General features: G+C 43.9%; 1 protein-coding gene across 1 annotated transcript; it reads right to left on the reverse strand.

Annotated features, from left to right (window-relative positions):
* Window positions 1-3,779: 3,779 nt before the first annotated feature.
* LOC133906012 (uncharacterized) lies at window positions 3,780-4,229 on the reverse strand. Its single transcript, XM_062347818.1, has one exon. The coding sequence runs from the start codon at window positions 4,227-4,229 to the stop codon at window positions 3,780-3,782; it is 450 nt and encodes a 149-aa protein (XP_062203802.1).
* Window positions 4,230-21,457: the final 17,228 nt, after the last annotated feature.

Below are 21,457 nucleotides of genomic sequence, written 5' to 3' on the forward strand. Positions count from 1 at the left end.
ACTGGAACAAAAGTCGAGGAACAACGAGGAAGGTAGACCTTTGGTGAAGATATTCGCGTATTGTGAAGTAGACGGCATGTGAAGAACACGGACATCGTCGAGGGCCACCCGTTCGCAAACGAAATGAAGATCATTCTCCGCATGCTTCGTACGCTGGTGCTGCACTGGATTGGAAGAGAGGTAGACCGCCGAAATGTTGTCGCAAAAGACAAGTGTGGCGGTCTTGAGGGGTCGGTGAATCTCGGCCAAGAGCTATCGCAACCAGCAAGATTTGGCCACCGCGTTTGCCACACCGTGGTACTCAGCTTTGGCTCTCAATCGGGACATTGTAGACTGTCGCTTGGAGGACCACGAGATGAGATTGTCACTGGGGAACACACAGTATTGCAAGGTGGATTTCCGAGTGTCCGGGCAGCCGGCCCAGTCGACGTCGGAATAAGCCACCAAGTCGTGACAGGAGGGGCGGGTTAGCTGAAGGCCATAGTCGGCGGTTCCCTTGACGTAGCCAAGAATATGCTTGCCAAGGTTGAGATGGGGCTCGCGAGGATCACGCATGTGAAAGAACACCTGTTGCACAGCGTGAGTGATGTCAAGGTGCGTGAAGGTGAGGTACTGAAGTGCCCCAATGAGACTCCTATAAAGGGTTGGGTCAGAGATAGGGGGCTGATACCAGACAGGAGCTTGGACCGAATCTCAAGCAGGTTGGCACAAGGGTTGCAAGAGAGCATGTTGGCACATTCTAGGATGTCATAGATGTATTGTTCCTACGAGAGAAAGATTCCATCGATGGTCCGACGAGCCGAAACACCAAGGAAATAGTGCAAGTCACCGAGATCGGTCATAGAAAACTCATGGCAGAGAGAGTGTATGACACGATCAAGAAGAGACACACAAGAAGCAGTGAGAATTATGTCATCAACATAGAGCAGTAGGTAGGTAGTGGAGGCTCCTTTGCTATAGATAAAAAGAGAGGGATCGGATTTGGAGGGAGTGAATCTGATGCTCGAAATAAAGCTAGCAAAGCGACTGAACCATGCTCGCGGTGCCTACTTTAGCCCGTAGAGAGATTTGTTGAGTTGTCAGCATTAATGAAACCGGATGGCTACTGACAGCAAACTATCTCCGCAAGAGTAAATGCATTTTTGATGTCTAACTGGTGGATTGACCAATTTTGCAAGAGGGCAAGGGTAAGAACAAGATGGATGGTGGATAGCTTGACAACCGGGCTAAAGGTTTCCTCAAAATCAATGTCTGATTGTTGTGAGAAGCCACGAAGAGCCCAGTAGGTTTTGTAGCGGGAGAGAGAACCATCTGGATTTAGTTTGTGACAGAAGACCCATGTACCCAAGACGATGTTGGCGTTGGAGGGATGTGGTACCAGCTCCCACGTGTGATATTCATCAAGCATGGCAGCACGCCAGTTCGCGTTGTTCATGGTGCTGCGGTATGTCTTGGGTAGAGGGGAGATGGTGGAGACAACAAGGTCGAGGACATCAGGTGGCAAAACGTGCAAGCCGCTCTTACCGCGTGTGACCATGCCATGAGTGTTGACAGTCAGAGGAACGGGCACCACCTGCGCGGAGGAAGAAGCACCGGAGGATGACGCCGAGGCTGTGACCTCGACAGGAGGGGCCACAGCTGGTGCTGATGGAGCCAGTGCCTGAATCGGGGCACCAGGGGCCACAGTAGGCACTGACGTTGGGGACGACGGTGCCTGGGTTATGGCGTCGGGAATCATGGCAAGCGCTAACGAGGTTGGTGCAGAAGCGATCACAAGGGTGGACGGTGCCTGGACCATGGCTGCGGGAGCCACGACAGGTGCCATCAAGTTCGTCGCAGGAGAACCAGAGGCATGCGCGGGTGACCCATCATCTGGGGGACCTACAAAGCATTCTACAGGAGTAGGCGGTAGAAGAACAATGCTAGGATGTTCATCAAGGAAGGAGTATGTGGAGGGAGAAGGCGATGTAGGCACAGCAAATAGAAACAAAGACTCATCGAACATAACGTGGCGTGAAATGATGAGACAATTCGTGAAGAGGTCAAGGTAGCATAAACCTTTGTGATTTGTTGGATAACCTAGAAAGACGCAGGTAGTGGACCATGGAGAGAGCTTGTTGGATGCGGTGGAGGATAGATTGGGGTAGCATAAACAACCGAACACACGAAGATGAGTGTATGATGGCAAGGAGCGGAACAAGACATGGTGTGGTGTTTGGTTGTTAAGAGTTTTAGTCGGATGGATGTTCAGAAGGTGGGTAGCAGTGTGCAACGCTTCAGCCCAATATGTAGGAGGCATGCTAGCATGGAAAATCAAGGAACAGATGATCTTGTTGATGGTGCACAAAATGTGTTCCGCTTTGCTGTTTTGCTATGAAGTATATGGGCATGAGAGGCGTAGGTGAATGCCATGAGAGAGAAGAAAGGACCGGGCCACGAGACGGTCGAACTCGTGACCGTTGTCACATTGCAAGTTTTTCACAGTAGTGTTAAATTTGGTGGAAACAAAGGAGAAGAAATGTTTGAGAGTGGAGAAAGTGTCGTACTTGGAACGAAGTGGAAAAGTATAGACATGGTGAGTAAAGTCATCTAAACAAACCTAATAGTATTTGCAGCCAGAAATGCTTAGAACGGGAGACGTCCAGAGATCATAGTGAACAATATCAAAAGGTTTATTTGTTTGGGAAACCGACGATGCAAAAGGGAGGCGCACATGGCGACCTAATTGACATGCATGACAAATGGAGTGATTGTGGTCTCGTTTATTACAGGAGATGCTTGAAGAGCTAATCAAATGTGAAAGGCCTTAACGCCCGAGGTGGCCAAGCCGGTGATGCCAAAGATCCTCGGAACATGTAGTGGTGGCAAAAGCTTGATGAAGGTTCGGCAAGTGAATGGAGTAGAGGGGACCGGGGCTATTGCACCTAACGATCTCGACGAGTCTGGAGATCCTTGATAGAAAGACCAAATGGATCAAACTCATTGGAAACATTATTATCCGTGGTGAAACGACGCATGGAGATAAGGTTCTTGATAAGATGAGGGGAAACAAGAATGTTGTTCAAGTGTTTGAGAGAGGGTGGGGATGGTGGCATAGCCGGTGCCAGTGACTAGGAGACGGGAACCATCACCGACAACGATGTGTTGGGAATGAGAAAGGGGGGTGGGAGGAGGAGAGAGTACCAGCCGCAGAGGAGAGGTGAGAGGATGCGCCTGAGTCGACAAGCCAGTCGGTGCCAGACTGGTTCAATGCCATGGCATTCAGAGCATTGGTGAGGGACGTCATGTCACACAATGTAGACTCGACAATGTTGCCCTAGGAGGAGGCCGTCGAGGCAACATGTGCTTGAGGAGTGCCAGGCCGTGCACCAAGAAGGCCAGGTCTACCCATGTACGGTAGGGCCGGACGCTGCTGCGGCACATTGGAGGGCCACATCTAGAACATCCATGTCCAGGGATTGAAGAACACTGGCGGCGTAGCAGGAGGTGCGCCGGAAGAGCTGGAGGCCTAGGAATGGCCCTTGTTTTCTTGTTGCCGCGGTTGCCGGAGTAGGACGATGGTCGGCCGGACTGAAACGGAGAGGAGGACTTGGCAGCGAAGTAGAGGGCAATGAGAGAGCGCCTGGCTTCGAGTGAGTGTTCTCCTAAAGAACCAAGCGAGATCAGCACTGGAGAAACGACGACAGTGGGTCGGTGGAGGTGATGATCTTGGTGATGGTGGCGAATGATTCATTGAGTCCTCGAAGGATGGTGAGGACGAGCGTGGAGTTGGTCACCTCCTAACCGAGATCAGAGAGAGAATCAACAATGGACTTCATGCGCTGACAGTAGGCCATGATAGCCATGTCACCTTGTGATGTGTTGTGAAGCTCGGTCTCCAGAGACAGGATGCGAGCTTGCTTGTTGTCACGGTACAATGACTCGATGGCGGACCATAGTGCCTGAGTCGAAGTGCCAGGGGTGAGGATGTGGCCGAGAACCTCATCTGAGATAGAGCTGTAGATCCAAGACACTATCATGGAATCGTTTTGATCCCAGTCAGCCTCCTGGGTCGAATTTGGCTTGCCGTCAACATGGTGCATGAGGTTGAAACGGCGGAGAGCAACAAAAAAGAGCTCGCGCCACTTTGAGTAGTTGGAGGGATGGAACTCGAGGTTGAAAGGGATGAGGGACTTGATGTTGATGAGTTGGAAGGAGAGAGAGGCAAGTTTGGGTGGAGCACCACCCATGGTGGTCTGGTGTGCAGCCGCAAGGAGGAAAGGGGGAGGGCGGCATAGGAGAGGTCACCTGAGCTATACTGATACCATGAAAGCCTTTGGAGGTTTTGGTTGTATGATTCTATTCATCATGGTGTGTTTAAATACACACAATGTACAAGATATAGATGGAAGCAATCTGCTATACATGGAAGCTATCTACTATATGTGGAAACCAGCTGAAGTCAAGAGATGCTATCCAACTATGCATAGCAAACAATCAGCCAGGCAATGGGGATCTTGCCAATGCAGAGAGAGGCAGGCTAACAGAGATGAAGGAGAGATAAGAGGGAGAAGAAGATGTAGAGGAATAAGGAGAGGGGGTTGGGGAGGAAGAAGAAGGAAATGAGCCTACCTAGCAGTCCAGCATACTGTCAATAAACCCCTAGTAGTCCATCCTACCTACTGTGAAGCATGGCGATGAAATGAGGAGGGCAAATTATCCAATGTTAGCCCCATACTTGTTCATAGGAGAGAATTGAATTTAGGGCAATATGTATGTAGCAAAGGAACCCCTCCACATACTAAGCCAAGGAACTTTGTTGCTTGGGTTGGTCGGTTATTATACGAGTTTGTTTGCTTTGGTAACTAGTATGTTTTTCTAAAGGCACTACTAAATTTTTTTGATAGAGAAGCCTTTTTTTTTTCTTTTCTTTGAAAAGTCCATTCATATAACTTGACAAGAGGCACCCAAAGTAGATCCAAGTTTGGCCTTATTCGTTTTAGTTTTCAGTTTTCCAAAAATTGATCCTCCAAAAAAATGATTTGAACTACTCTTCGAAAGCTGATTCTCCGAAAGTGTGTAGTGTTTGTGATGGACCAAGTGGCAACATCGTAATATTTTCCCTTGGAATCTACAGAAGCATCCCAAATAAAAAAAAATTGGATTCTGTTAGCAGAGATGATTTTCTATGCCGATCATCAGTTCATAAAATTAGATTGTTTATTTCAGATTCAGCTTTTGAAGATAGAATCGAAAATAAGAAGCTGAAACAAACTTCCCCTTACACTTTGCCCTCTTGGCTTGGCCTAATCCATCCCGAGTTTTAGGATGAATCTAAAACTGGCCTACCCTTATCTTGAAGAACTCAAGGTTCAACCTTGAACTAAATTGTTAAACCCATGTCATGTCTAGAGGGAGCAGACTGGAATTCCAATTGACGTGAAAAAAAAAACTAAAGGGCATGCAATCCCTTTAATCGGAGTGCTTGTCGATTGAACTGACCAAAGAGTTTCCAAACCTTAGTTCAAACGTTCACTAAATCTTTGTTCAAAGTTCAAACTCGGAGAAGAACATGTCTATCCAGAAGGCAAATTGTGAACCCAGAGAAGAACAGGTCATCTATCCAGAAGGCAATCCCGAACGTGTCACAAATTTGTAATACGGAATTTTCATATGCCCGTGTGTACACACGGTTTATAAAGACCGTTCAATTTGTATTGGGATTTATGCCGAAATAGTAGATAGAAAAATCATGGGATAGATGTGTGAATATGGATGGATATTATGATGGAGAAATGGATGGCTGAAATAAGTGCACGTGGACATGCAGAATTGTATTTCTCTACAAATTTGAAATACTCGGTGTCGGTGCACGCAATATCGCAGTGGCAATTTAGGGGCTGCCGGGGGGTTTTCAGGGGCGGACCGACGTTAAAGCTCGGGGGTGCACAGGATACCAGGTGATTTTTCGTTTTTTATAATCCATCGTATGTATCAGGTCTATAGGATAACTTCTAGCTTAACAAATGAGACATCCGAACCTCTAGATTAATAAATGGGGTGTTATTTTTGTTCTGAATCCGTCAAGGGGGGTTTCACAAATTGGAGTGTCCATTTGTTTCAGTCCCTGTATTTTCGATGGGACACGAAGCGTTCCCAATTCCTATTGAGCGTCCTTCGCTAGTCCGCACGCGCGCGTCCTCGCCCCTCCCCGACGAGCGATGAGTCGAGTCGACGGGGAATCGCCGTCGATGCGCTCCGGACGGGCCTTGACAGGGCATCGCCGGTCTGTGCGACGCGTGCTCGTGGCCAGCACTCAAGTCCAGTCCATCGTTTGAACCCTGCATCCGAACTGAACGTGCACATGCCACTTCACCATAACCGTCACACATGCTCTGGCCCAAGCATCTGAACAAACGGAAGCAGAGAGCGGAATGCACCACATGCTGCTGCATATGCCCCCACAATCTGGGCACATTTCGCGCACAATACTGCTGAAGTATAACTGAATTGTCCCATCCTTTTCTTACCGATTAGCTTTAGGCACGCTTTGAACCGGTGGTGCCTGCCAGTCTGCCGGTGCGCATGGCACCGGTACTGACCAACAGCGCGTTGAATTGCTCTCGTCTAAAGGAAGCCAGCAGTACGTTTGGAATCAGGATCTGCCGATGCGACCGCCTGCAGAACGCGATTTGGGGGTGGCGCGTCTCCGGACCTCCTCGCCGTTGTTCGCTTTCCTCTTGTTGCTTCTTGCATGCGTGCCTGGTAGACGACCTGTTGGCCGCCGTGCAGTCTGGGCAGTATGCTCGTGGATGAACAACGCATGCCTGCATGAATGGCCGCTGCCCTGCTCTCGCGTCCTGTCCCTGTCTGTGCCTCTCGATACGGCAGCAACAGAGGTGAAAAGAAGGTAGGACAGGAGGCAGGACAAAAAGGTCAGGTTGGGGTCGGCACCAGCTACAAGATTCTGTGAAGGGCACGAAGTGTACTAATGGGCTGATGATGGGCAGATGATTGTGTGTGGGGTTCCGCTGATTTTGGGTTTGCCGAAGGAAGCTCTGATTTGGTGGGGTAACATAACAAGAGGAAGCTCTTTGCTCCTCAATCGAATTTTTTAAAATAATATTATTTTCTTAGAAAATTACAAAAATATTGTCTAAAATCTGAAATTTGCAGAAATAAACTGCCTATGTGGACAGTAGGCCCGGTGCTTGTCTGTGGGACCGTCTATAATGAAATTTATCTTTTTTTTCTCATTGTACAAATTATATTTTTGTCTGAATTTTTTTGGAGAGATACATCATAGCATCCTTTAAAACATTTTTTTTCAGAATTTTTCATTATTATTTGACAGTCTTTTGAATTTTGAGAGCAATGGAACACAATGCTTTTTTAACATGTCCATTGGAATGACAATATCTTTATTTTTTAAACCTATCGTCTGTTGCAATAACCTATTTTTTTTAATTTTTTCAAACGAACATCTTGTTTTACAATTTTTTTATTTTTGAAACAGACGAACGGACGAGGTCGGTATGGGTGCATCCGTCCTAGCACAAGCGCCCGTGCCCTGTGGCCTGTACACTGCCCGTATGAGGCCTGAGCCCTTGCCCACTTGCCCAGTGGCATGTAGACCTGAGCATAAAAATTCTGGCCTAAAAAAAGCCCAAGCTTGGCCCGATTTTGGCCCACCCAGATAGGCCCATTGGATTCAATGGGGGCTTGGCCGGGCTCGATTTTGGCCCACCCAGATAGGCCTGTTGGATTTAATGGGGGCTTGGGTAGCACGTTTTGGCCAGGAAAAATTTGGGCTCAGCCCGAGCCTAACTCAAAACATTAAAATGAATAATTTCTTCACATATGAATCGCAGGCAGCCTGACCCAACTACGGCTTATTTTTGGTGCCCAATGGGATTTTTGGGCTAGGCTTGGGTAGCCATTTTAGGCCCAAAACAAATCAGGCTTTTCTTAGGTCCAATCCGACCCTAGCCTGGCCCATGCTTAGGTCTAGTGGCACGCAATCATGTGTGCCCACACACCTACCCCTGCCCTTACCAGTGCCCATGCGTCAAGGCCAACGGTCCAAAAGTTTTGTCTAATATCTTGTAACAGATCACATATTAACAAGAGTTAATTAGATATATGCCATTATAAATTCGCTCTTTTCAAAATATTCCATTACAATTCGCAAAATTCTATTGGTGCCATTACCATTTCGTTGATATTGGAAGCAAACCATTTTGTATGCATGGAGCCCGTATGAATGTCATCCCCGAGTATTGTATTTCGGTATGGACCAAATAGCCCCCATGAACGGCACACTCATATCCGGATGCGGTCCGACTGGACCACGCCGTCCTCATTCTCTCGAACCCTACCCTTAATCCCTTTCCTCTCAACGGCGGTGGAGGTGACTGGAGTGAGAGCCCGTCAGGGCACCATGTCCCAGAGTCCGACGCTAGGAAAGAGGTCGAGCGCGAACAACAGCGACATGAATCAGCTCCCCCTGATTGAATGCCCGGGTTGTCGGATTCCTATGGTGAGGCTATGGAGCAAGCAACATGACACTTATGGGAAGGTGTTCTTCAAATGCGAGAACAATATCCTAGTGAGTTGGTCAAAATGTGTGTTTTTGATTGGTTGAAATGATGTTTCTGACACCAATCGTTTGGATTTTGTTCGCTATTCTTTGAATTTTGTTGGCGTCGTAGAATGACAAGACTTGTGGATTCTACAAGTAGGCGGAGGACTATGTTTGATATCTGCGGTGATTGGAGCAATGGTGGTTGGAGGAGTGGCGACTGGAGGACCTGGAGCAAGCTATGACCACTAACAATGAGAAGAGAGTGTCATAGCTAAAGATGAATGTCCCTGCTGAAACTAAAGCTCAGAAGCAGCTGAGCTATGAGCTACATCAAGTGGTATGGGAGCTGAAATAAGTGACATGTGAACTAAAGCATGTGATAGTAAAATTGAAGTATCAGATGTCATTAAAGAAGGTCTTGTACTGGATAGTGCGTGTGTTGTTGTTACATGTGTGGGTTGTTTGGTTGGTGTCATTGTTGCAGTTGTGTGCAAGATGTGAAATTCCAGTGTAATATGGTACTCTATGAATGGAAGCAGGTCCTTGTAGTTTCAATGATTCTGTAGTTTCAAACTCACAAGATTGTCAAAGCATGGTTTCCTACATCAAACGACTCAAAATGACCAAATCCTATCTTGTGCTAGATTATCAAAGCATTTCCATTAGCATCAGTTCAAAATGTGCAAGCACCTGATGTAGATTCAAAATGAGCAAGCATCTAGATTCTAGGGTTAATTAGATATATGCTTTGGCATCAGTTCAAAATGAGCAAACACCTGATGGGGAAAAATGATTCTGATGCTTTGACAATCTAGTAGGTTCAAAATGTTTAGGACATCACAAGTTCACAGGATTGTCAACATTTCAAAATGTTCACATGTTCACAGGACATCACAGGTTCACAGGACACAAACTCACAAGATTGTCAATATGTTCAAAATGATCACATGTTCACAGGACATCACAAGTTCGCATGCCACAAACTCACAAGATTGTCAACAGGTTCAAAACCACACATAACATAAGTTCACAGGTTCAGGACATCATAAGTTCACACATGCCAATATAGAATGGTGGCCATCACATGCCAAGCATTGTGACATGCTACTCACTACTCTAGCAAGCGGTACACTTTAGCTGGCTTGAGCCCTCGTTTTCTTGGAGGTCTTTTTCTTCTTCGGAGTCATTTTTTCTTGGACGTCCTCTTGTTCTTCTTGCTTGTGAGTGCTCCTTCTTCTTGTCTCTTCCTGCAAACAGGTTTCTCATTCATCAAGGCAAAGAACAAAAGTTGATTAGTTAAATAGTAGACAACATACAAGTACCTCTTCTTTGGTGTCGACTGAGTAGCAACATCTGTAGCATCTAGACCCTTAGGTAAGTAGTAAGTGTTTCAGTGATTAATGACAAATGTATCATGACTAACGCGTATGTTTTGGATGGAATCAAAAACTTAGTTCACAATGATTGTATGGGTTTTCTTGGTCCCTCATGAGATTCTATTGGACGATCAAAGGATATTTGCGTCAAAATTATGGATCCTCTAGTTCTAAGTGTCACAAGGTGATGAAGGACACTTAAAGTAGATATAGGTTCATTTCTAGTCTTTTGACCGTACTATAAAGGGGGGCTAAGTGTTGTAGCTTGACCTAGTTGAGTCTAGATTTAGTTGGATACACACTTGCGAAAAATGTAGCACTAGGTATCTCAAAGAAGCCCATGGGTGAGAAGTCAAGAAGTTAGTGTTCAAAGTGGATTGAATTGGATAAGCCTCAGAGCTTTTGTTCTTACTGGATTGTCCGGTGCTGAAGGACTTGTACTCACCGGACCTCATTTCTTTTCTGAGCAGAAGCTAAATGACCTCACCAGATTGTCTGGTGATGGTAAATATGTGCACCAAAGTATTTAACAGAAGGGACATTTTCTGAGGAAAATTTAAGTTAAGTACACAAGATTGTCCGGTGTTCAGAAAAGATAACCACCGGAGCATTTTACAGAAAGTTGAAATTTTCAGAGGAATTGGAATTCAAGGCACCAGATGGTTCGGTGTTGAGATGTGTATCACACTAGAGTATTTTTAGACTTTGTGTCTCGGTGCATGGGAAATGAACTCATCGGATTGTCCGATGATGTGGTATGAAGAACACCAGAGCTTTTTAGGCAACAGCTACTGACAACTAGTAGGCCAGCTTTTGGAAATGGTTAATCACTGGATTGTCTGGTGTGTGCACCGGACCATCCAGTATTCACAGAAAGTGTGGGTGGTTGGGAAACAGCTATATTTGGACCTCTAGCCTATATATACCCCATCACTCGATTTCATTCGTCTCTCTTACAACCCAGAGGAGTTCATACACTATGCGTGTCATCAAGAAGTAAGGGAGAACACTTGAGTTGATTTTCAAGTCCCTAATTGAAGGTTAAGGACTTCATTAGTTCTTCAAAAATAGTGAGTGTGCATCTAGCTATTATTTAGGCTTGATAGGGATCAAGTGAACTAGTTAGCTTGTTACTCTTGGTGGTTGGTAACACCTAGCCGATCGTGGTGATTGGAGGCGTTCTCGGTGAGCTCTTGGAGTTCTTGTGGGAGCCCCGGGAAGAGCTTGTACTTGGTTTGATGCCTGCCAATTCGAAGATAGAGAAGTGATGATTACTAGTGAGCACTTGAGTCTTGGTGACTCAAGATGGAGCAATATCCTTATGTGGATGCTCCAACAAGGATTAGGGGAGAGTGTCAACTCTTTGATACCTCAGGAAAAAATTGGTGTCCTCTTTCTCTACTCCTTTTCTATTCTGCAATTTACTTCTAGCATCTACTTTATGCAAGTTTCAATTCTGCTATTTACTCTTAAGTTATATTCTTGCATGTTTGTTCTCCATGTTCTAGCTTTTTTGTTCGAGTAGTTGTATTTTCTTCTTCTAGGCTAAGGTTGCTTCTTGTTCTAGAAATCGATAGTTGTTTTAAGGCTTGATTAGAGCCCTATTCACCCCCCCTCTAGTGTCATTAGATCCTTTCAATTGGTATCAGAGTCTCATGCTCTTGATAGGTTTAAAATCCTAGAGCAATAGCTCTCGGGAATAGAAGTAGTATGTCAAGATTTGAGGGAAAGAACTTCTCCTATTGGAAAGTTCGCATAGCGAGCTATCTTGAGGCTATTTTCTCCGAAGTTTGGCTAGATGTTTCCATTGTGTTTGATCAACCATTTACCAAACAACAAATTAAATGGGATGCTAAGGCTAAAAATACTATTTTTGAGGGAATTAGTGAAGTGGTCTTTTCGAGAGTAAGGAGTAAGGAATTAGCTCATGATATTTGGACTGGACTTTGTGAAATTTATGAAGGGTCTAAGAAAATCCAGGCAGAGAGATATCATGTACTAATGAACTCTCTCAATCAATTCGAGATGTTTCCTAATGAGCTATGCAATGAATATGCTTGTGAAAGAAATTAATTCTCTTGAACTAACTCAATTATCTCAAGGAGACATTATTCATAGGATATTGATGGTGCTTCCTAAGCCATAATACAATATTGTCATATCTCTTCTTCATGAGCAGGATAATATGACTGTCACCGATGCCATTGGAAAGATAAGAGCTCATAAGATGTTCTTATTTGGTGATCAATAAGAATCCTCAACCAAGAAGAATCTTGCTCTTAAGGAAAAAAATGACAAGAAGAAGAAGAACATCAAGCTTCTATCATCAAGTGAAAGTGATGAAGAAGATGATGATGATAACTCTGACACCGAGCTTGCTCTTCTCATGAGAAGAAATACAAGGATGATCTCCAAGTTCAACAAGAATGGATACAACTATGATCCAAAGAAGAAAAAATTTCTTCCAAAGAAACTTAACAAGTTCAGTAGCAGAGAAAAGAAGATGTGCTATAATTGTGGTGAACTTGGCCACGTGTCATATGATTTCCCTCATCTCAATAAGAAGAGCAAGAATAAGGGAAAGAAGATTGAAGTGAGTGAGGATGAGGACAAGCACAAGAAGAAGAGCCAAGACAAGCACTCAAAGAAGAAGTTCATCAACAAAAAGGGTGGAGGCCACAAGACATATATTGTTGATGAATGGGTCTTCGACAAAAGCTCAAGCGATGATTTAAGTGATGATGAAGATAATGATTTTGCTGGCCTCGCCATCACCAATGAAGAATCACCGCTTCCACCACCACTGTCGAAGGGTGAACTCCTCAAGCGGGGATCTGGAGGGACCCCCTTTGAGATTCGGCCGAGGGGATGATTCTGAGTCCGCCTCGTACGTGAAATAAATGGGAGTAAATGAGATGCAGGTAGAGTAGATGATTGGGTGCAGGAGGATGTAAATGCTCAGGGGATTTTTAGACAGGTTCGGGCCGCACTGAGCATAATACCCTACTCCTGTGTGTATGCTATAAATGCTCTGAGAATGTCTCTCTAAGGATCTGCTATGTTAAAGAATGTTTGTCTAAGTCTAGAGCTTCGTGCTTCTTCCGTCGTCGTCGTCCGGAGCTCGTCGGATGTGCCCTGACCAATCTCCGTCCGATGTGTTCTGCAGGCTCTGTCTCTCCCTTCTTCTCCGGGGAGCCCGCCCCTCTTTTATACCCGGCGGGGCGGGTGGCGTGCCCAGAAAGGATTGGCGCAAGTTCCAAGGCACCATAAATAGAAAGCAACCATCATGGGCTGCAGCTTGAGGTGACGGGGAGAGTTGAAAACGCGCCCCCGTTCGGTCTTCATCGTCATCATTCCGCTTTTCAGCAGATGCAGCGGGGAGGGCCCGCCGAGCAGCCCCGCGTGCCCACCCGGTCAGAGCGAGTTTGACACAGCGGAGCGGCAGGCGTCGCGCCTCGAGCCCTGTGACGTTATCCCGAGGCGCGCCAGATGACGTGCGATGGGACCCGCGCATTAAATGTCTCCACGTCTCCCTGCTAAACCGTGGCAAGGACTGACAACAAGCGTGGGAGGAGTGGTTGGAAGTGACAAGCCACGCGCCCTCTTAAATGCAGCATCGGGCCTCTCACCAATTGACACCTCACTGCTGAGCCCCTATGGGGACCACCAGCGAAGGACTTCTCAAGCCCTCGGGGAACTGTGAGTGCTCAGGGACTAGTGTTCACAGCCCCGAGCACTCTCTCCCGGATATGCCCTCTCTTGGTCCTCGGGGCACTCGGGTGCTCGGGGGCCACTGTTCACCGCCCCGAGCACTCTCTCCCAGAACTTGACTGCTCGGGTCCTCGAGGAACTTGGGTGCTCGGGGGCTACTGTTCACGGCCCCGAGCACTCTCTCCCGGAACTGACTTCTCTTGTCATCGGGGAACTCAGGTGCTCAGGGACCACTGTTCATGACCCCGAGCACCCTTTCCCGGAACTCGGCCTTCTCGGGTCATCGGGGAACTCGGGTACTCGGGGACCACTGTGCATGGCCCCGAGCACCCTCTCCCGGGACTTGGTCTTCTCGGACCTCGGGGAGGTAACCCCCGAGGGAGGGCGCCATGTGGCACTCTACTGTCCTGGTCTCGGGACTCGGGGACCCCTGGTTCCCATGTCACCGACAACCACCTATGTGCCTTATAGCAAAAGGTAACAAGGTGAGTAGTGATGATGATAGTAGTAGTGATGATGATAGTAGTAGCGATGATGATGTTCTATCTCCTAGTGATTTATCTAAACTAATGAATGACTATGCTACTATCATCAAGAAGCAAAAGGCTAAGATTAAGTCTCTTGAGAATGTCAATGCCAAGCTTAGTTCTAATCATGATGAATTGCTTACTAAGTACAATGATTTGCATAAGAAACATGATGAAATAGTTACTTCTAGCAAATCACTTGAGGCTAGTAACAATAAGCTAAAACTTGAGCATATGGACTTAAAATGCAAATATTAAGAACTTGAACTTGCTTATGATGCTATTGATCCTAGCTTAAATGAATTGCCTACTATTGAAGTAGTTAGGTCAATGCATCTACTTCTTGTGATGATCTCCTTAAAATATCATGCTTGTCTTCATGTAATAATCTATAATCTATTAAGACTAATCATGCAAAGGAGAAAGAACTTAGGGATGAGATTACGAGTCTCAACTCATGTGTGGTTCGGTTGACTAAGGGAAAGTACAAGTACAAGAAAATTCTCATGAAGAATGCTATATACTACAATAAGAGAGATCTTGGTTGCTTCCCAAACCCGATAGAAAACATCATCAAGTCACCAATGATCAACAAGTGCTTCATCAAGGAAGTTGGCTCCTATTGTCAACATTGTGAAGTCACCGGTCACCGCACAAGGGAGTGTCCAATTCCTTCCAAACCTCTCAGTACTCTGCCTTCTAAATATAAATCCACTTTCAATAATAGCCATTTCTTATTGCATAAACTTAAAAGTGAAAAAGTAATGGCAAAATTCATTGGAATTCAAGCTAAGCGAAGGCTTCTAGGGAAACTATGGGTGCCAAAAGCTCTTGTGACTCACGTCAAAGGTACCAAACTTGTTTGAGTACCTAAAAAAAAGCTTGATTTCTTGTGGCTTCACATATCTTTTTAGTGATGTTGATATTGTCATTACTAGTAAGAAGCATAATGATCTAATTTTTAAAGGCTTTAGACATGGATATATATATCTTGTGGATTTTTCATCTAATGAAACTAGCATGACAATGTGCCTCTTCACCAAGACATCTTTGGGTTACCTTTGGCATCATCCACTTGCACATATTAGAATGAGCCAACTCAAGAAGTCATTCAAGAACGGATTGGTGGTTAGTATGAAGGATGTGATCTTCGAGAAGGACAAGTTGTGTAGCGCATGCCAAGCAGAAAAGCAAGATGCAAACCCACATTCTTACAAGACGATGGAGTCTACATCAAGACCCTTGGAGCTACTACACGTGGACCTCTTCGAACTAACCACCTACAAAAGTCTTGGTGGTAATCTTTATTGCTTTATTATTATTGATGATTATACAAGATACACTTGAACTTTCTTTCTATATGACAAGAGCAAGACCTTTAGGATCTTCAAGAAATTTGCAAAGAGAGCTCAAAATGAGTTTGAAGCCACACTAGTGAAAATCGGAAGCGACAACGGGACGAAGTTCAAAAATACTCAAGTTGAAGAATATTGTGAACAAAGATGCATTAAGCATGAGTTTTCATCAACTTATACTCTCAACAAAATAGCGTGGTGGAGAGGAAGAATAAGATAGATCACGCATGCAAAAGCTATATTGGATGAGTATGGTATGCTGGTGAAGTTTTAGGCCAAAGCAATCAACACGACGTGCCATGCTTCAAATAGAGTATACCTCCACCGACTATTGTAGAAGACGCCATACGAGCTTCTGATTCAGAGAAAACCCAATATCTCCTACTTCTGAGTGTTTGGTTATAAGTGCTTCAACTTCAAAAAGAGTGAACGTCTAGGAAAGTTTGAGCGTTGTTGTGATATTGGATTTCTTGTTGGTTATGTATCTAATTCTAAAGCATATAGAGTATTCAATAATACCACTGGTTTTGTTCAAGAAATATGTGATGTGGAGTTTGATGAATCTAATGGCTCCTAAGGAGAAGGTATTGCTTATGATGATGTATGTGATGAACACTTAAGAGAAGCAATGAAGAAGGTGTCCATTGGGAATATCAAGCCTAAGGAGGATGGCGAAGACATACCTTCTATTTTCACTCCACACACCTCCTTGGCGTCCCAAGTGGATCAAGATGAAGCAAAATATGAACAACCTCTTCCATCACATGATGTACACATCTTTCAAGAGGAAGCTCAAGCTCAAGATGTTGGGCCACTACAATACACGCAACAAGAACCGCAAGTAAAGCAAACACATATCTCAAAGGCTCACCTAATTGATTTGATCATTAGGAGTCCATCGAGGGGAGTAAGAACTCGTTCTCGTCAATACGCTTATTTTATGAACATTACTCGTTTATTTCTTGTGTGGAACCCATTCATGTAGATGAAGTCCTCAAGGATCTGGATTGGATGATAGCAATGCAAGAAGAAATCAATAACTTCACCCTTAATGAAGTTTGGATTCTCGAAGAGAGGCCTCAAGACAAGAATGTCATTGGAACCAAGTGGGTCTTTCGCAATAAACAAGATGAAAATAGTGTGGTGGTTCGTAACAAGGCCAAATTAGTCGCTCAAGGTTTCGCACCAGTGGAAGGCTTGGATTTCGGTGAAACATTCGCTCTCGTGGCAAGGCTTGAAGCCATATGTATCCTTCTTGCATTCGCTTCACATCATAATATAAAGCTTTATCAAATGGATGTGAAGAGTGTATTTTTAAATGACTTTATAAATGAAATTGTATATGTTGAACAACCACCCAGTTTTGAAGACCATAGATATCCTAATCATGTCTACATGTTGCACGGGACACTCTACGAACTCAAGCAAGCCCTAAGAGCTTGGTATGAGCGCCTATGCGACTTCCTCATCAATCAAGGATTCAAGATCAGGAGGGTGGATACCACATTATTCACAAAGATCATTGACAATGAGCTTTTCCTTTATCAAATTTATGTTGATGATATAATATTTGGTTCAACTAACAAGGAATTTTGCAAGAAATTCAGAGACTTGATGTCAAGAGAGTTCGAGATGTTGATGATTGATGAGCTCAACTACTTCATTGGATTTCAAATCAAGCAATTGAAGGAAGGGACTTTCATCCATTAAGAGAAGTACACGAATGATATTATCAAGAAATTCAAGATGGATGATTACAGGCCAATCAAAACTCTAATGCCAACCAATGGACATCTTAACTTGGATGAATCGGGTAAATTGATTGACCAAAAACTTTGCCGTTATATTATTGGGTCTTTTCTTTACCTTACCGCATCTAAGCCTAATATAATGTTTAGTGTATGCATGTGCGCTCGCTTTCAAGCTAATCCTGAAGAATCTTATCTTAGTGCCATAAAAAGAATCTTAAGATATCTTAAACATACACCTAGCGTAGGCTTGTGGTATCCCAAAGGTGCTAGTTTCCTACTCTTGGGTTACTCAGATTCAGACTTTGCTGGATGTTGTGTGGATCGTAAGAGTACTTTAGGTGGGTGCCACTTGCTAGGGCATTCCCTTGTTTCTTAGTCTTCTAAGAAGCAAAATTTCGTAGCCTTGTCAACCGCGGAAGCCGAATATATAGCCGCCAGAGCATGTTGTGCTCAAATCCTTTATATGAAGCAAACCTTGTTATACTTTGATGTAAATCTAGAGAAGGTTCCACTTCTTTCTGACAACAAGAGTGCCATAAAACTTGCTAATAATCTGGTTCAACACTCTCACACAAAGCACATAGATATCCATCATCACTTTCTTAGTGACCATGTGGCTAAAAATGATATATCTCTTAGTGATGTAAGGTCGAAAGATCAATTGGCAGATATCTTCATTAAACCTCTAGATGAAGCCACATTTAGTAGTTTGCGAAGTGAGCTAAATGTTTTAGATACTTCTAATGTCATGTGATGCTTTTGTCATAGAGATGCACATCATGATAGGCGCTTGTCTAACCTTCTCAAGATAGTGGTGAATATGGGTCTTGCTTGAGTCAGTGGCCACTTTGTTTTGCTCAAGACATGTAGTTGGGTTCATCATGAAGAAGCTCGAGAAGGAAAGTAATATGACAAGATAGTTTATTTTATTGCTATGCATTCAGATGCCATATAATTTGCACTCATGTTTAAATTCATGCACTTGTTATGCATTTCATGTGCATTGGTGGTAGTGATCACAAAGGAGAGTATCACTCTTTGAGATTGTTGTTTGCTTTCCATGTGAACATACAACTCTATCAGTGTGGTTACATAAATATAAGTGCTTAATGCCTATTAAGTCATGTCCTAGCGAATTTAAAGCCTTAATCTTTGAATTCATAGGAAATATGGCTCAAATATTTCGTTAGAGTTTTCTTCCTCCTCTCTTTGTTGTTTTATTGCCTATTTTGAAATTATTATAAGATAGTCATTTGGAAAATAATTGAAAATAAGTGTTTGAGAGGGTAAGATTTTACTCAAACGGGTCCAAACGTGTTTTTATTGAGTGGTTATTTGAAATTTGGACTCAGCGGAGATTTTAGTTTAGCTGAATTCTTTCCTTCTCACCGGATGGTCTGGTGGTCATTAGTTTCCTCTCAACGGACCATCCGACACTCTGGTTCTCGGCGTTGCTATGGTCTCTGGAAATTTGTTCGGTGCTTCCTCAGATTGCCTCACCAGACCTTCTAGTGACTGTATCAGTGGCACAGAAATTCAATTGGTCTAAAATAGTATCGGTGCATGAAAAATAAATGCACCGGATTATTTGGAGATGTGGTATGAAGAACACCAGAGCTTTTCAGGCAACAGCTACTGACAACTGGCAGGCTAGTTTTTGGAAAAGGTTACTCACCGAATTGTAAAATGTGTACAATTATGTATGCACCGGAACATCCGGTATTCACATAAAGTGTGGGTGGTTGGGCAACGGCTAGATTTGGACCTCTAGCCTATATATACCCCATCACTCAATTCATCTCTCTTGCAACCTAGAGGAGTTCATACACTGTGTGTGTCATCAAGCAAGGGAGAGCACTTGAGTTGATTTTCAAGTCTTTAATTGAAGGTTAAGGACATCATTAGTGCTTCAAGAGTAGCGAGTGTGCATCTAGCTGTTGTTTAGGCTTGATAGGGATCAAGTGAACTAGTTAGCTTGTTACTCTTGGTGGTTGGCAACACCTAGCCAGTTGTGGTGATTGGAGGTGTTCTCGGTGAGCTCTTGGAGTTCTTGTAAGAGTTTCAGGAAGAGCTTGTAATTGGTCTGATGCCCGCTAACCTGGAGATGGAGAAGTGACGATCACTTGTGAGCACTTAAGTCTTGGTGACTTAAGGGAGAGCGATATCCTTGTGTGGATGCTCCAACGAGGATTAGGTGAGAGTGCCAACTCTTCGATACCTCTAGAAAAAATTGGTATCCTCTTTTCCTACTTTTTTCTATTCCACAATTTACTTCTAGCATCTACTTTATGCAAATTTCAATTCTGTAATTTACTCTTAAGTTATATGCTTGCATGTTTGTTCTCCATGTTCTAGCTTGCTTGCTGGAGTAGTTGCATTTCCTTCTTCAAGGCTAAGAATGCTCCTTGTTCTAGAAATCGATAGTTGTTTTAAGGTTTGATTAGAGCCCTATTCACTCCCCTCTAGGGCCATTAGATCCTTTCAGCATCTTCCTCATCAGGTGCTTCTGCCCTCTTGCAAGTCTTCTCAAAGTGACAAAATCCTCCACATCTCTTGCATTTCACTTTTTTTGTTGGCTCTAGGTTCAAGAACTCCTCTAATTCTCTGCACTCTAGGTCTGCCTGGAGCTCTTCTAAGCTTAGGTGGAAATACCTTTGAAGCCAAGATCTACAACAGGCCACATAGATCTATTTGTCATTGGTGCAATTCTTCCAGCATATGTAGCCCTAAACTTATGGACATAGTAGTATTCATGTACATAGTCAGAGATCTTAATACCTTTGTTGGAACAGATCCAAACCAAGGCATGATTGCATGATTTCTCTGTAATCTGCCACTGTCTGCATGAGCATCTATGGTTTTAGAGGTCTACTGTGTGCCTTCTGGTAATGTTGTCAGCTTCAACTAGGTGATTTCAGCAAAGTCATTATCACTCCTAGCAACCTTCATAACTCTGAGGTTGTTGCTTGCTTTATTCGGTTCCTTCTCCACACTTGGCAATATGCCATCTTGCATCTATCTTCCTATTTCCCTTATAGCTCATATTTTCTCCATGATCAGTTTCCTAATACTATCAAACAGCTCATGAAGAAGTAGGCCCCTGTATTGCTTTATTTGGTTGTTGAAACTCTTAGAAACATTATTTGTAAGGTAATCACACTTGCTTAATTTAGTAAATCCACACCTGTACCAAATCCTTGAGTGATAAGTCTCCATTGGATGGCATCTGGAGCATGGTCATAAATCTGGTACAAATGCCACATAAATCTTTCTTCTATGTAACTTTTTGCAGCTAGATATAAGTGTTGAGTGAATATGGGCCCCTAATACCTTTTCATGAAATTCTAGTAAAGATGCATCATCACTCTCTATGCTCTGCTTGAGGGAAAACAACACTAACAACCTTCTCCAATCCTTTACAAGCATCAATTGATATCACCAATCATGTAGGACTACCTACAGCTCTATTCAACTCAGCATGAACCATACCTAGTTGACATCTGTCTCAACATAAAAAATAACAAATGCTACATAAAATAGCCAGTTATGTCCATCTACAAAAGTGGCTGAGGATAACTATCCAGTGTATCTACCATTCAAAGCAGTGGAATCCACCCCTATATATGGTCTACATCCAGCTATGAAGCCTACACAAGGCTTCAAAGCAATAAAAAGTCTCTTGAAACCATTTTTCGTACCTATCTTCTCCAACTCAATTTCAACAATTAAACCTCGTGACTTCATCTCAATCTCTGCTTTCCAGTTGAATAACAATTGAAAGCTCTCTTCATATTTGCCATGCATCTGGTCAAGTGCTAGCCTCATACCTGCCCAGGCTTTGGAGTACTTCAGCTTGATCTTATATTGTTCTTCCAACTTATCTTTTGCATCCTTTGCCCCCTTGTGTGGATTCTTCTTTATCCAGTCTCCCAACTTATCTGCAATCCATTCCCGGCTAGCCATCTTGCCTTCCTTTAGCTTGGTAGTTGGAGAATTATGTTCAAAAGGAAAACCTTTATCTGCATTGTACAAGCACAAGTAAATTAGAACATGTATTCATAGATGCTCAAAGAAATTAGACTACTAAACTGAAATCACCTGTATTGTGTGCCCATCCTGCAGCCTAGATGCATGAATACGCCATGGACATTATCACGTCCCAACCATCCCAAAT

The sequence above is a fragment of the Phragmites australis genome, chromosome 23 (assembly GCF_958298935.1).
Source record: "Phragmites australis chromosome 23, lpPhrAust1.1, whole genome shotgun sequence".
Taxonomy (NCBI): domain Eukaryota; kingdom Viridiplantae; phylum Streptophyta; class Magnoliopsida; order Poales; family Poaceae; genus Phragmites; species Phragmites australis.

Excerpts from the sequence above, each read along its gene's own strand:
- LOC133906012 (XM_062347818.1), bottom strand. The coding sequence starts at position 4,229 with ATGGGTGGTGCTCCACCCAAACTTGCCTCTCTCTCCTTCCAACTCATC.